Source organism: Stenella coeruleoalba (genome assembly GCF_951394435.1).
Source record: "Stenella coeruleoalba genome assembly, chromosome: 4".
NCBI classification, from domain to species: domain Eukaryota; kingdom Metazoa; phylum Chordata; class Mammalia; order Artiodactyla; family Delphinidae; genus Stenella; species Stenella coeruleoalba.
Window position 1 is genome coordinate 132,704,337 of NC_137149.1, and position 14,791 is coordinate 132,719,127.

At 39.2% G+C, this 14,791-nt stretch overlaps 1 protein-coding gene across 1 annotated transcript in view; it reads right to left on the minus strand.

Moving 5' to 3' along the window:
* DAPP1 (dual adaptor of phosphotyrosine and 3-phosphoinositides 1) overlaps positions 1-14,791 on the minus strand; it is a 59,431-nt gene that overhangs the window by 33,998 nt on the left and 10,642 nt on the right. Inside the window, exons 2-3 of the mRNA XM_079920639.1 lie at positions 5,318-5,440; positions 2,580-2,713 (exon numbers count right to left, since the gene is read on the minus strand). Coding sequence (XP_079776765.1) covers positions 2,580-2,713; positions 5,318-5,440 — 257 coding nt within the window. The remainder of the gene's footprint in view (positions 1-2,579; positions 2,714-5,317; positions 5,441-14,791) is intronic.

A 14,791-nucleotide genomic window follows, 5' to 3' on the forward strand; every position in this document is an offset into this window, starting at 1 on the left:
ATACATATTAGTGTATATATGTGAATCCCAATCTCCGAATTCATCACACCACCACCACCCGCCCTCCGTCACTTTGAAGAAAACTCCCATAGGTGTCTGGATTACAAATCTTTATAATTCCTATTGCATTAATCACAAACCTTCTTTCGTCAGATGAATCTATTTGCTGGGAAGCTTAATATTGACCCAAATGTAATCTGAGGAGCCTTTACTTTGGTGCAGTCTTAGGTGATCCTGTCACCTAGTGATTGGATCAGTGCCAGAAAAGCTCAACCGGAAAGTACTGCGTTCACTTTGATCTCAGAGATGTGGTACATACATAGACACACACGATGAAATACTACTCAGCCATAAAAAAAAGAAATTTTGCCATTTGCAGCAACATGGATGGATTTGGAGGGCATTATACTAAGTGAAATAAGTCAGACAGAGAAAGACAAATACTGTATATCACTTATATGTGGAATCTAAAAAATACAACAAACTAGTGAATATAATAAAAAAGAAGCAGACTCACAGACATAGAGAACAAACTAACGGTTACCAGTGGGGTGAGGGAAGAGGGGAGGGACAGTATAGGGGTAGGGGGTTAAGAGGTACAAATTATTGTGCTTAAAAAATGCTACATGGACATATTCTATAGCACAGGGAATATAGCCAATATTTTATAATGACCATAAATGGAGTAAAATTTTAAAAAATTGTGAATCACTATATTGTACACCTGTAACATATAGTATTGTACTTCAACTATACTTCAATTAAAAAGAATTTAAAATAAAACAAAAAAACTTTTTAAAAAAAAAGGGGGGGGTTTGAAACTTGCTAGCAGGCAGAATATGTACTTTTTCCTAACTTGGAGAAAGTCTGGAAAGGAGTACGGAGAATGACCAAAGATACTGAAAATAGAGTCTAGAGGGAGAGTTTAAAAGAAGGGAGCTGATTTTGCTTGGCGAGAGAAGAGGAGGCTGGAAAGTAACGATGGTAATGGCTTTGAAGGATACAAAGAGTTGCAACTTACAGTCATCATTCATTCATTTATTCATTCACTCACCCAAAGCACCATGCACTGTACCAGGACCTGGGAGACACAGAGAAGGACAAAAATTGAAGTAGACAAAACAGAGTCCTTGGCTTCAATATCTCCTGTCCATTGCCAGTGACCAAGAATTGAACGAAAATGAGTGTAGATTGGGACACAAGTAAGAAATAAGTCTGAAGGGAAGGGATTTGAAATTGAAATGCTTGCCAAGACCAAAGTAGCAAAGGAAATAAAATCATTACCACTTGCCCTTTGTTTATGAGAATTATTGCTGGTTAAATGATAAAGTAATTTTCAGGGTTGATTAGGAGAATTTCCACCAGAAACAAAAAAGATGACTGCTTCAATTTTATGGTTTGAAATAATCTATCAAAGACCTTGTATGGTCAGTATAAAGTAAGTCAACTATTTTGTGGTTTCCACTGTGCTTTCTGTCTTTCCTTGACTCTGTGTGAGTCATATCAGGGTCTATTCAGGCCACAGAAATAGCAGAAAAGGAAAAGGCACTGGTGGCATCTCTCCCAGTGTGATCAACAAAAAGCCCACTAACCAAGTTTACCATGAAAATGAGTGTGTACAAATTCGCAGCAACTGACTCTGCTATTAAGGTATGAATTCCTCTTGTGCTTGGTTCTTGGAACTGTCCAACTTTTGATTAACTGAGAATCATCAACAATTTAGGACATATAAAATTGTGATTCTATGTCACAAATACAGAGGAAATCCTTTACTTTATTTAAATAGTATAGACAAATGAGTTAGATAATTTAAATACCAAGCGAGTGTGTTTGTTTTTTAACTTGAATTTTCTGGTTTGACTCTAACCACCCAGAAAGGAAATTTTAAACTATTTCCAGCCATACTTAAGTGCCATGTAAAAACTTATCAGAAACCAAGACAAGAGAAACAGAATTTTAGGATGAAATTAAGAAATTGTTCAGGAGAGTAATTTCTAGTCAGTATTTTTAATATTCAATGATCTTTGGGAAATTGCATTTCATTTTAAAATGCTCAAAAACTGCTCAAAATGATCATTTTGGGGTCTCCCCGGTATGCAAACTTCTCATACCTAAACTTCTGAGGAATCAAAAAGCTGTTCTTTCCTTTGTTCTTTCTTTGTTTACTGTATATATCATTATAAAACAAATAGGTCATTTTAAAGAAATGTGTGCTTTTAATCAATCCATTAAATAACACATTCTGAGAAAAATACCTATTTTGCACAAGGCACATTGTTTTCTCCTAAAAATAATACTAACATACTGACACATATATATATATACTGAAGTATATATATACTGAAATATAATATACTGAAGTATATAATATACTGAAGTATATTATATACTGAAATATATATATATATTTTAATGTAGCATATGGCATTGTAATTGGAAAAAAAGTTTCTAAACATATCCAGTTGCCTATAGTATGCACATAATTCAATAGAAGTGACAACTATTTAATTGAAATCCGCTTTGTCCCGCCTCCATCCTGAAACGATATCTCACAGGTCAAGTATCTGTTCATAGCTTACCTGTCTCACTTCCAATCAAAGGCTGATTTGCAAAATGCTTGACAAAATCTTTCAAAGATGAGAATTCATTAAAGCCAAATTTAAATGAATATCCAGTATATTCAACGTGAAAGTGTTTGACGGAGTCTTTGGCTCTAAAAGGGAAAAAAATGTTTAACATTATTTAAGAAATGAGTATCTTTTTTGAAGTGGAATGTAACCTTAGGCATTAGCATTACCATTAAACCTTCTAAAAGCTGAGAGCTATGACACCATCACTGAAACCACTGGCACTTAAAGAACAGCGCTGGATTCTTCGGGCAGAGCGTGCTCTCAATTTTTCATTCTAATGAAAGACAAGAGCCGGTGCTCCCTGTGAATTCTCTGACTTGCCGAACGAGTCTTTGAACATTAACCTCTTAAGGGGCATGAGTTTAAGAAGGGCAGGAAGAGAGATGATAGAAATGGCAAGTCACTCCCTCCCCGTATTCTTCTCTGTGCCTGGCCCTCCTCCCTTACTTGTTTGGGAGTCAATCCAAATTCTGCTTCTGTCCCTTAATCAGTTATGTGAGCCCAGCCCTTTGCCTCCCATGCCTATTCCACTGCCTGCTGAATAAAATATCAGATTTCCTACATTGTCTTTCTCCACTTCATTTTTGGAATAAGGCAGAGAATTAAATTTTAAAAAATTTATATATGTATACTTGATTTGACCCAATCCTATCTTTCAAGCCTCACTTCCACTATTCCTCTCTTGCAGGGCATGCTGCAACTTTAGCAAGCATCAGAATCACCTGCAGCGCCCAGGTTTCTGGACACTACCCCCCGAGTTCCTTATTCAGTAGGTCTGGGGTGGGGCCTGAGATCTGTATTCCTAACCTGCTCCCTGGTGATGCTACTGGTCTGGGGACCACACCTTGGGAACTGCTGCAGTGCCGCCACGCCTACTGTTCTCCTAGGAGTTTCTGCCTTTGTCCCTTAGCTTGTACAGCTCCCTTCACCTGTGACTTCTTCCACTTCGTTCCTGATCAAGTTTCAGTTCAAATGCCACTTACTCTATCAAATATTGCTTGCTACTTCCGGCTTGAGTTACTTGCCTTTTCTCTTCTCAACAACCCAAGCACTTACCTTGTTTTCTTTCATGGCATTTACAGTGCTCTACTTTGTAGTAAGGTATTTGGATATGGTCCTATTGCCCCTGTGAGGCTATACTTCCCGATGTCAAGGTCTCTGAATCTTCTACCGCACTTACCAAAGTGGTAGGCACAGAGCGGATGCTTTGAAATATTTATTATTAAGGAAGCGAATGACCAAATGAATAAAAACAATCATTCTCCTGAGCTGGTCTGTGATTCCTCTTACTTTTGCTGGTGGTTATTATTTTTTAAAGCATTTCTAAGTGCTTGTAATGGAAATTAATATTTTATATTTTAACTTTGTATATAGATGTAATATATATATCATCTCTTTGTAAGGAGCTTATAATTGTTCAGGCAAGACATACGAAAGTGAAAAGTTAACCTTCTTTTAGCCAACAATTGCACAGATTTGTTTGAGATCTGGGGGAGATCCATGCGGTAAAGGATCAACCATCTAACCACTTTAATGCAATTTTAACGTTTGCTGTTGATCTGAGAAAGCACAATTCTTGTTTCCCCCAAAGCGGAATTCTATTTCTGGTGAATATTTTTCCCAAAAATGCTTTTTAGAAAATTTGTAAATAAAATAAAACAATAATGGTTTGAGGTTATTGGCTGGGTGGCCGAGGGCAATTACATGGAGTCCTCACATCACCATTCTGACCCAGGGGCAACTCCCTGTGAACCCAGAAAGACTTGCTACATGTCAGTGGACGCCAAGGTGACAGATGCTGACAGATAACAAATGACTCCCCCCGATTATCACGTGACTAGGTCACCTTCTCTGAAAGGGAGGCCAACCAGGAGGAAGGGGATGGGAGAGAAACCCTGGAAGGACAATCACTGTTTTGAGCAGGGCATACATGGTGGGCACTAGATTAACTTTCTTTTTCTTTATTTATTTTTTTTTTTTTTGCGGTACGCGGGCCTCTCACTGCTGTGGCCTCTCCCGTTGCGGAGCACAGGCTCCGGACGCGCAGGCTCAGCGGCCATGGCTCACGGGCCCAGCTGCTCCGCGGCATGTGGGATCTTCCCGGGGCACGAACCCGTGTCCCCCGCATTGGCAGGTGGACTCTCAACCACTGCGCCACCAGGGAAGTCCTAGATTAACTTTCTTAATAGGTGAAATGGAAATTCAAGAAAGAAGGTCAGTCCATTTATAGAAAAAAACTAAAAGTTGCATACTGCCTGCTTGAGTTTGTGATTATGAAAACTGCAGCCACAAGTCATTCTGATTTTCCAGAGGAAGCAAGGAATAGTGAAAGGGGCACCGGGCCAGGTTTCAGGGATGTGATTCTGGTGCTGTTTCTATCACTGATTTATTGGGTGGAAGACACTTTACCACTTCAGGTTTCAGTTTCTTCATCAGTCAAGCAAGAGTTCTGGGTTAAACAATTCATAAAACCTCCTTCAGCTCTAACATTTTTTCTCCACCAATGGAAGGGGCAAGAATGTTTTTTGCAGGCTCACCACTCAGAGCTTGGCATCCTGGGACCTGCTGGTCTAGCAGAAATCAAGAGAATTCGGTTCTCTGGCAATCTGAGTGTGACCATGGAGTCAGTGCCCCGATAAATAAGAGGTGAGACCCCACTGAATTTATAGAGTTCTTAGGCATCCTACCTCACAGAGAGAGAGTACAGCCCTGTCCTTTCATTGCTGTTCCGCAGAAGGTAGCTCCCGTCGCATCCATTGGAGAGGAGAAGAGCCTCGGCTGCATGTCGGGTGAGGTTACCGTGGTACCACCTGCGGAGGAGAGAGCAGCGCTTTCACTCAGGGTGAACCACAGGGGGACTCTTCCTGCACTGGCTTTTCCTCTCAGCAATATTCTCCACTCTGGGAGGCCCGAGACCAAACTCTGAGCCAAAACATCAAGAAAAGGAAATTGCTGGATGAGGCTGAAGGGGAAAGGAGAGAGTTGGCTAATCGCAGAGTGTTACGGGTTGAATTGTATCCTGTTGAGGTGCTAAGCCCCAGTACCTCAGAATGGGGCCTTATTTGGAGATAGGGTCTTCAGTGAGTTATAATGAGGTTATTAAGGTGGGCCCTAATTCAATAGGACTGGCGTCCTCTTGTGAAAAGGGGACTTCTGGAGACACACTTGCACACAGGGAGAATACCATGTGAACATGAAGAAGGCCACCTGCAAGTCAAGGAGGGCGGGCTGGAGCAGATCCTCCTCCACAGCCCTCCAAAGGAACCCACCCTTCTGACACCTTGATTTCGGGCATCTAGCCTCCAGAACTGTGAGAGAATCAGTTTCCGCTGTTTAAGCCACCCGTTTTGTGGTACCTCGTCGTTGCAGTCCTAGCAAACAAACACACACTTTACTTTGTAGACAGAAAGTTTTTTAAAAATCCAAGTCAAAAATAACCATAAGAATAGATTTTGGCCAATTTTCTCTCTTTCTTTTGGTCTCTCTCTCACACTCTCTTTCGAAAGTGTGGTACCACCTTTTGCAGTGTAGAACACCACTGAGCTGTTATACCAGAGTCCGTTGTCATGAGGGAAATGAAGTTGAGCACAAGGAATTCAGATGTTTTATACTGAGATGCAAGCCCCATCCAATAGTGTTTCAAACTGACAAATATCTGCACAGCTGGGGAAGTCCCAAGGACATTCAAACTGATGTGTGTGTTTTAAAAAACAAAATACAGGGCTTCCCTGGTGGTGCAGTGGTTAAAAATCCACCTGCCAATACAAGGGACACGGGTTCGAGCCCTGGTCTGGGAAGATCCCACATGCCACGGAGAAACTAAGCCCATGAGCCACAACTACTGAGCTTGCGCTCTAGAGACCGTGAGCCACAACTACTGAGCCAACGTGCCACAGCTACTGAAACCCACACGCCTAGAACCCATGCTCTGCAGCAAGAGAAGCTCCCACTTGCCACAACTAGAGAAAGCCCATGTGCAGCAACGAAGACCCAATGTAGCCAAAAAAAAAATTAAAAAATAAAAACCAGAAAACAGAAACACATCAGAAAAGGTAACATATATCCACAGTAGAAAAAAAATCTATGTAGTTCAAAAGAAAACATAATGAACATAAAGCTTTTTTCTCTCCCTTAATCCTCAGTCCCCCATTCCTTTCCCCAGAGGACCCCAACGTTAACCATTTTTTGTGCTTCCTCCTGAGAGGTATCCCGTGCATTTAGACGCATTCAGGCCTGTCCGCTACCGCAGTTCTATGGAAATAAGAGCATTCCAGGCACACTGTTGTGCACCTCACTCCTTCTTCCTAATGACAGCTTTTTCCCATTCTTTTTAATGAGCGGTAGAGAGAGTTCAGTGTGGTGATGAGGACCGTGGGCTCTGCAGTCAATCTGCCTGAGTCCCGATCTGGGTGGCACCTCTTATTAGCTGTACCACTGTGGGCAAGTTACCTAACCAATCCGAGTCTCCGTCTTCTCACCTCTAAAATAGAATTAGTAACAGTTGTACCCTGTGGGCCAGTTGTAAGTTCTGTTCACATTAACACATATGAAATGGTCAAAACAGGCTTGGCAAACAGCAGGGCTCAAAACGCATTAGGAGTTGTCACGAAGCCATTGAGATCCACAAAGCCATAACTTGCAATGTATCTTCTGGGACGTGATTTTCTTGTTGCTCAAATATAATTGTTGATTACTTTCAACTTACTGCAGATAACAGAAAGCTAGGTCCTGGGGACAGTAGCTGCTGCAAGGAACCCACAGTCCAGGGCAGTGGAGGGGAAGGGAACACAAGCAATTACACAAATATTGGTAATGTCAGTGAACTAAGTACTGTTAAAGAAATGTGCATGGTGTACAAGGAAAACCCCTGCTCTGGGGTGAGGGATCTTACTGGGATGTCCCTGTGGCACGATATTTTCACCTGATGATAAAAATTAAACGTAAGACTAAATGTAGAAGGAAGTTTCTACATAGGTCTCTGAGCTATCTGTTTTCTAAATCTGCATTTGCTAATATCTGCTTCTTTAGCACATTTCCTCTTTGGGGCAGAGATGCCTCCACCCTGTGTTAGAAATGTGCTTGCTAGCTGAAAGCAATGGCAAGGTGAAGCATTTTATAAGAAATCCCATTGACTTATTTACCCATTCATTCGACTAATTCCCAGACATGCTCAAATCTTCACGGAATGAAATTACTATAAAAGACAATTGGAACCTAAAACTAGTATGTTGTATGTCAATTATACCTCTTTTTTTTTTTAAAAAAAAAGGACAATTGGAGGAGCTAAAAGTGAGGCTCTCAAAAACGTCAGGTTTGTTTACAGACAAAATTCTAATTCCTTTTGATAAGTGAAATCTCTACAAGGTCACAAGTTCTTAAATACATTTTGCCTGTAATTATTTTTTGAATGAACATTTCAGCAAACCATTTAGTTTGAGCCAATAGATTACTTATGTGAAGCAACAAAAATTTTTTATTTGTTTATTTATTTATTTATTTTGGCCACACAGTGTGTGGGATCTTAGTTCCCCAACCAGGGATCAAACCCGCGCCCCCTGCATTGGAAGCACAGAGTCTTAACCACTGCACCACCAGGGAAGTCCCTTGAAGCAACAAAATTTGATCAACAAAATTCTAAAATGTAAAGAATTTGAACATTCCTTGGGATTCTTTTCAACAAGATCTGATGTCTATCTAAACCATTTACAGAATTCTGATCATTCCAGTTTGGCAGTTTTTACTGAGAACTTTTTTATGGTAATCTTTTAAACAGTAGCTATATATCATAAACACATAAGAAATCCTTGAATATAAAGCAAGAAGGATCACACTGTGCTCTAATTTGGAACATCTCAGCGAGTGTTAATTTCTGGGTGAGAAACATCACTTGGTTGAGTCAACATCACTGTCACAGTTTTCGTGGAGTCCTGGGCCTGGGCAAACCTAAGACAGAGGCTGCCAGGCAGCCACCTACGCTTCATGATGTCTGCAGGGCAATGAGGACCCTCATTCCCCAAACAACTCTTCCACAAATACCTAAACTCCCTGTTTTAATTGAGTTAAGCATCCCTTCCTAGGAACTTCCGATTAGCATATCTTCCAGGGAAGTGACTATAAAGCCAAATAACATTACATACCCTTTGCAGGAATATGTCCATCTTTGGTAAGGATGGTTCAAGACTGTGTACATAAAGAATAAAAGGTTGAAAATACAGTCTTATTCAGCTGGTAGTTTTCCCACAGTCAACCTTCTCTACCTTCTATCATTTAACTTTATAAATCTTTATCTCTTAAGCTCAAATCTGTGCAAGGCATTGTATTAGGCAGGTCAAAGGAAACACAAACCCAGGCCGAGCCTCAAGAAACCATTAATCTAGTCAAGAGGGTAAGACAAGTACTTTGCAAACTACATCCAAGAGAGAGTAAAGTATCCAGCGGGGGTTATAGGAGGAAAGATCAAGGCCATTTTTTGAATGACCCAACATCTAAGTAGGCCTTGAAGAATATGTAAGTTATTTTTTAAGGTGTGCATTATTTTTTTCTGATTATAAAGCATATGTAGTAAAAATTAAAATATGTACACATACAGAAGAGAAAATGAAAGTCTTTCACAGAAGAGGAAGTATGTATTTCAAATAAACAGTCTCACTATTAATCAGAAAAATGCAAATTAAAACAACAATGCAGTACTTTTGTAATCCACCAGATCTGCTAAAATTGAAGGATTAGCATTAAGTACTGGAGAATTTGGGGGCCCTGGATATTATCATCTACTGTTGGCAGGTGTTTAAGTTGGAGGGGAACTTAGCACATCTAGTGTAACTGGACATGCACACATGACCAGCGACTCCACTTCTGGTGGCTTATTAGTGAAACACTCACATGTACACAGAAGGAAGTGTGAATTAAGGTGTCTACTGAAGAGCGTTTGTGAGAATAAAATTTAGGAGCTATCCTAAATATCTACCAACAGTGAGATGACAGATAAGTGCAGTGCAGTGAGTGCTCATAGGATGAGATTATGTTAGAAGTTAACCGAAAGAGTTTGAAAAGCTAAGAGCGTTGTTGGTTGCCAAATGCTAAAGGCAGGGGGTTGGGTGCTACCAACACATTGTGAGGGGGCACCAGGAATGATTACCACCCTCTGATGGCCGATGCAGTCCTGAACAACTGAGAATTGTCCCGCTCAGAATGCTAATCACTCCCCCACGGAGAAACATGGAGTGAATATTTGTGTCCGCGCACATCAAAGTTGACAGATCCCAAAACATATTGTTAGTTTAGAGGAACTGGTGGCAGGTATAGTCTGAAACCACTTCATTTTGAAAAATCTCTCTCCTTCCCTCCAAACAATACAACACATACAATAATATATAAAAGCACAAACTAGAAGTCTGATAAAATACACACCAAACTCATAAGTTTGGTCCTTAAAAGAAGGAGCCAGCATTGAGGGTGTTGTTAAAGGGGACTTTAGCGCAATCAAATTTTCCTAATTTAGCTTGTTCTAATGAAAAATAAAATAAAATACATGCATATATTAATTGGGTAACTAAAATTTAAAAAAGAGAAAATTGTATGTCTACCTTGATCCAACCTCCAGGGCCCTGTTAATGTTGGCTTTATTTAATTATTTTACTTAATTTACTTATTCAACTATTGTTTATTGAACACCGGAAATGACCTAGCATTTGCGGGGAGGGAGAGAGAGACTTTTTCTCCATTTAAAGTCTGGTGGGATACGGAGTGACAATCGTTGAGGGAGCTATTTTGTGCAAAGAGAATAACAGGAACAAAGGCCAAGAAGCAAGAGAATGCCAGGTATGTACAGGGTCAGAGCCCTGCATGGTGGGGTGGGGTGAGTAATTCAGGTGAGTGCCAAAGGGCAGCAGTCAGGCATGGCGAGACGAAGCTGGGGGGAGACTGATGCTGTCTTATACTGGGCCCTGGATGCTGACAGTTCCCTGGCTGATGTCTACAGGGCTTTTTATGGATTAATACGCATATACAATAGCTCATTACATAGAGTCCTAATTGCATGGGCCTCAAGTTCCTGTAATTGGGACTGTGTTTAACATTTTTTTATTTTGTTCTTCTGATTATTAGATGGAAGAGTCCAATTTTAAGGGGCTTGAAACTTACAAAATTTGAAAGTCTCTTTATGAAAATTAATGTAAAATTACCAAAAAAAGAAAAGAATAATTATTTAGAATGAGAAATCACAATAGATTACAAATTTTAAAAGCTGACATCAACAAAATGAAAAGGCAACCTACTGAATGGGAATAAATATTTGCAAATCATATATCTGATAATGGGTTAATATTCTAAATAGATAAAGAACTCATACAGCTCAATAGCAAAAAAACAAATAATCCAAAGCAATCCGATTTAAAAATGGGCAGAAGATCTGAATGGACATTTTCCAAAGCAGACACACAGATGGCCAACAGATATATGAAAAGATGCTCAACATCACTAATCATTGGGGAAATGCAAATGAAAACCACAGTGAGCTACCACCTCGCACCTGTTAGAATGGCCATCGTCAAACAGACAAGAACTAGCAAGTGTTGGTGTGGATGTGGAGAAAATGTTGGTGGGCATGTAAATTGGTACAACCACTATAGAAAACAGTAGGGGGGTTTCTCAAAAAATTAAAAATAGAGCTACTATATTGACCCAGCAATACCACTCCCGGGTATTTATCTGAGGAAAATTAAAACACTAATTAGAAAAGATATATGCACCCCGATATTCATTGCAGCATTGTTTACGATAGCTAAGACATGGAAACAACTAAATGTCCATTGATGGATGAATGGATAAGGAAAATGTTTTATATATATATATATATATATATATATATTCATTCAGCCATAAAAAGAGTGAAATCTGGCCATTTTTGACAACATGGGTGGACCTTGAGTGCATTATGCTAAACGAAATGTCAGACAGAAAAAGATAGATACCGTATGATCTCACTTATATGAGAAATCCAGAAAACAAAACAACCAACCAAACTAAACTAAACTAAACTAAAACAGACTCAGAGATACAGAAAACAAATGTATAGTTGCCGTAAGGGAGGGGGTTGTGTGTGAACTATGTATAGGAGATTAAGGGGTACTAACGGCCAGATATAAAATAAATACGCCACAGGGATGCAATATACGGCATAAGGAATATGGTCAATAATACTGTAATAGCTTTGTAGGGCACAGATGTTTACTAGACTTAGCATGGCAATCATTTCATAATGCACACAAATGTCAAGTTACTAGGTAGTACACCTGAAACTAACATAATATTGTATGTCAACTATATTTTGATTAAAAAAAGAATAAAAAGTCACCAAGCTTTAACTATGAAAAGATAATAAATAAGTAAAAATAAAACAACAAAAAACAAATGAAAAACCAAGTTCATGGATATAGAGAACAGATTGCTGGTTGCCAGAGGTGGCGGAGGAAGGGATAGTGAGATGGGTAAAGGGTACCAAAAGGTGCAAATTTCCAGTTATAAAATGACTAAGTCATGGGGATGTAATGTACAGCTTGGTGACTACAGTTAATAATACTGTATTGTTTATTTGAAAGTTGCTAGAAAAGTGAGTCTTGAAAGCTCTCATCACAGGAAAAAGAAAGTTTTGTTAACCATGTGTGGTGATGGATGTTAACTGGACTGATTGCAGTGATCATTTTGCTATATATACATTATCAAATCATTATATTTATTTTACTTCTGAAATGAATATAATGTTATATGTCAATTATATCACAAATTAAAAAAATAAAAATAAAAAACTGACAAATACCACAAACATTTCAAAACTGAGAAAACAACTTATATTCATTAATTAAGTGTTTACATACCCCTATACCTTTTTTTCTCTATACTTTTGGCCATGTCATCTCTGGTTATTTCTTCATCTAAAAACAATTGTATACTACAATTTTCTATATAGAGGATAGAATAAGAAGCCAGTCTTTTGCCTATAATGCTTTTTAAAATTATTGATAGCATAGAAAAGTTATTTTCAACTTCACGATGTGATATTGCTAATGAAGTTTTTAGGACCGTTGGAAAATTTGAGAACCTCTATCAAATTTCTTTCATAAATGAGCTGTAAGATTTCAGGGTGTTTAAAATTGTAATGTTCAGGGACTTTGAGTTGACTACATTTATTTTAACTACATCACTAGGGTCTGTGCAAGGCAGAGGACCTGAAGCTGAAGCTTCATTGGCTTCACTCTCTCACTTCTGGTGATTATAAAAGCCATGTCTGCTTTTTATTTTTTTAAAAATTAAATAATCAAAAATGTTTAACTTAGTAAATAAAAGCCACATATAATCCCTCATCGCAGAGAAAATCACAACTAGCAGCCTGGTTTATATTTCTAAATTTTGTACAAAGTCTAAACCCTAATAAGACCCTTATTCAATCTTTGTTTACATATTACTAATGATGCGGAACTCACTACTTGTATAGGCAAGCCCATTCCATACTTCCATGATTGATGGCCAGAAAACTCTTGCCTATATATCAAATTACCGTTTCGTGCTGTACGGCTTTCAACAGATGGTCTCAGAGCTACTTCTTGGAGTTATATAGATGATACTTATACAAATAGTTAGAAGCATTTAGAATGTTCCCTCTTTTGCTTCCATCGTCTTCAACTTCTCCTTTCACAATAGATTTTCAGTCCCTTGATCACCCAGAGAACTTATCTCCTCTGAATACCTTCTAAATTTTCAAAATCTATCTTCAAGGTAAGACCTGACGTGCAAAACAAAGCCCCACAAGATCTCCCCATCCTGGCTGCCAGGTACACCGTAAGGCAACCCAAGATTGCATTCGTTTCTTGACAGTTGCATCATGCTGCTGATTCACGCTAGACCTGCTGTTGGTTAAAACCCCCAAGCAAGTCATCTTCCTCTGCGGCTCTGCCACTTCTCCCACAGCTGCATTAGAAAGATGATGTTTTTAGAATTAAGTGCAATAAGAAACCTTTTTGCTCCTGGGAACTGCCAAGCGAAAAGGAATGCTAATAAGCAGCTAACTTGGGTCACAAACACCCATGCAGTGTCAGTGAAAATTTTGTGAGATGAGAGCTGGCCTTTGTCTCCACTCTTTTCCTTAGCAATGAGTCCTTCTGCTCCAATGACTTCTGACGCGTTCGTTATGTGACACCACACGAGTAGCAACCTCTGTCTTTCTCATCTGCCAAGGTGACTAATAATAACACCTGGTAGGAAAACTCTCTTATTTTCATGTTGAAACACTGACTTCTTTAATAAACTTCTTATATGAGTCTTTAACTTTTGCAGAAGAGAACAAGGTAAACACTTTGCTATTTATACAACGTATTATGAATATGCTGGGCACTGTGCTGCGTGCCGGGAATACGACTTCTCTGCTATTTGGGATAGGGTTCATTCTCCTGAAACTTAAAAAAAAAAAAAAAAAGCCTTTTTGTCTCATTTTCTCTAAAGAAGTAAAAAAGAGCAAGAAATTACTCTTTACAACAGCACTTTCGAAGCAATGTTGTATTTTCCTTTTCCCCCAAGGTCCACACATCGTCATAAATAAGTCTCAGGGCTAATAGTGAGCAGAGGCTCATCAAGCTTCCAGAGAATATTTGTACTGGGTTTATGAGATTATCAAACCCACAGCTGGCCTTGAAGGAAACAGTGGCCTTATCCCTCCCATGATACAGTAACAAATCAGGAAACACCCACTCACTAAAGAATTTTCGTAGCTGCCTCTCAGTAAGATACAGGAAATAAGATCAACCACAGAGAAGGCAGTCGGGCTTGATCCAGAAAGCTGGTCCTCAGTTCTGCCTCTTCTCTCATTCCCGTGCCCTTTGTGTTAGAACCTTCTGGGAAATTGCCCCTGCCTATTGGAGCCTTCACAGTTTCTTATCCCAATCGGTTTCATTGTCTTAATTTGCTGATACAAGTTTATATCTCATTCTGCTCTGTCCTTTAAAGGAGAGGCTTTCAAACTTTTCGAATTAGCCCACGGTATAAAATGCACTTTGCCTCCCTCTCTTTTGCCTCTCTCTACACACACACACACACACACACACACTTACGTTATAAACGTACAAAAAAACCCAAAAAGTGTTATAGGAAACAACACTATTCTTCTAAAC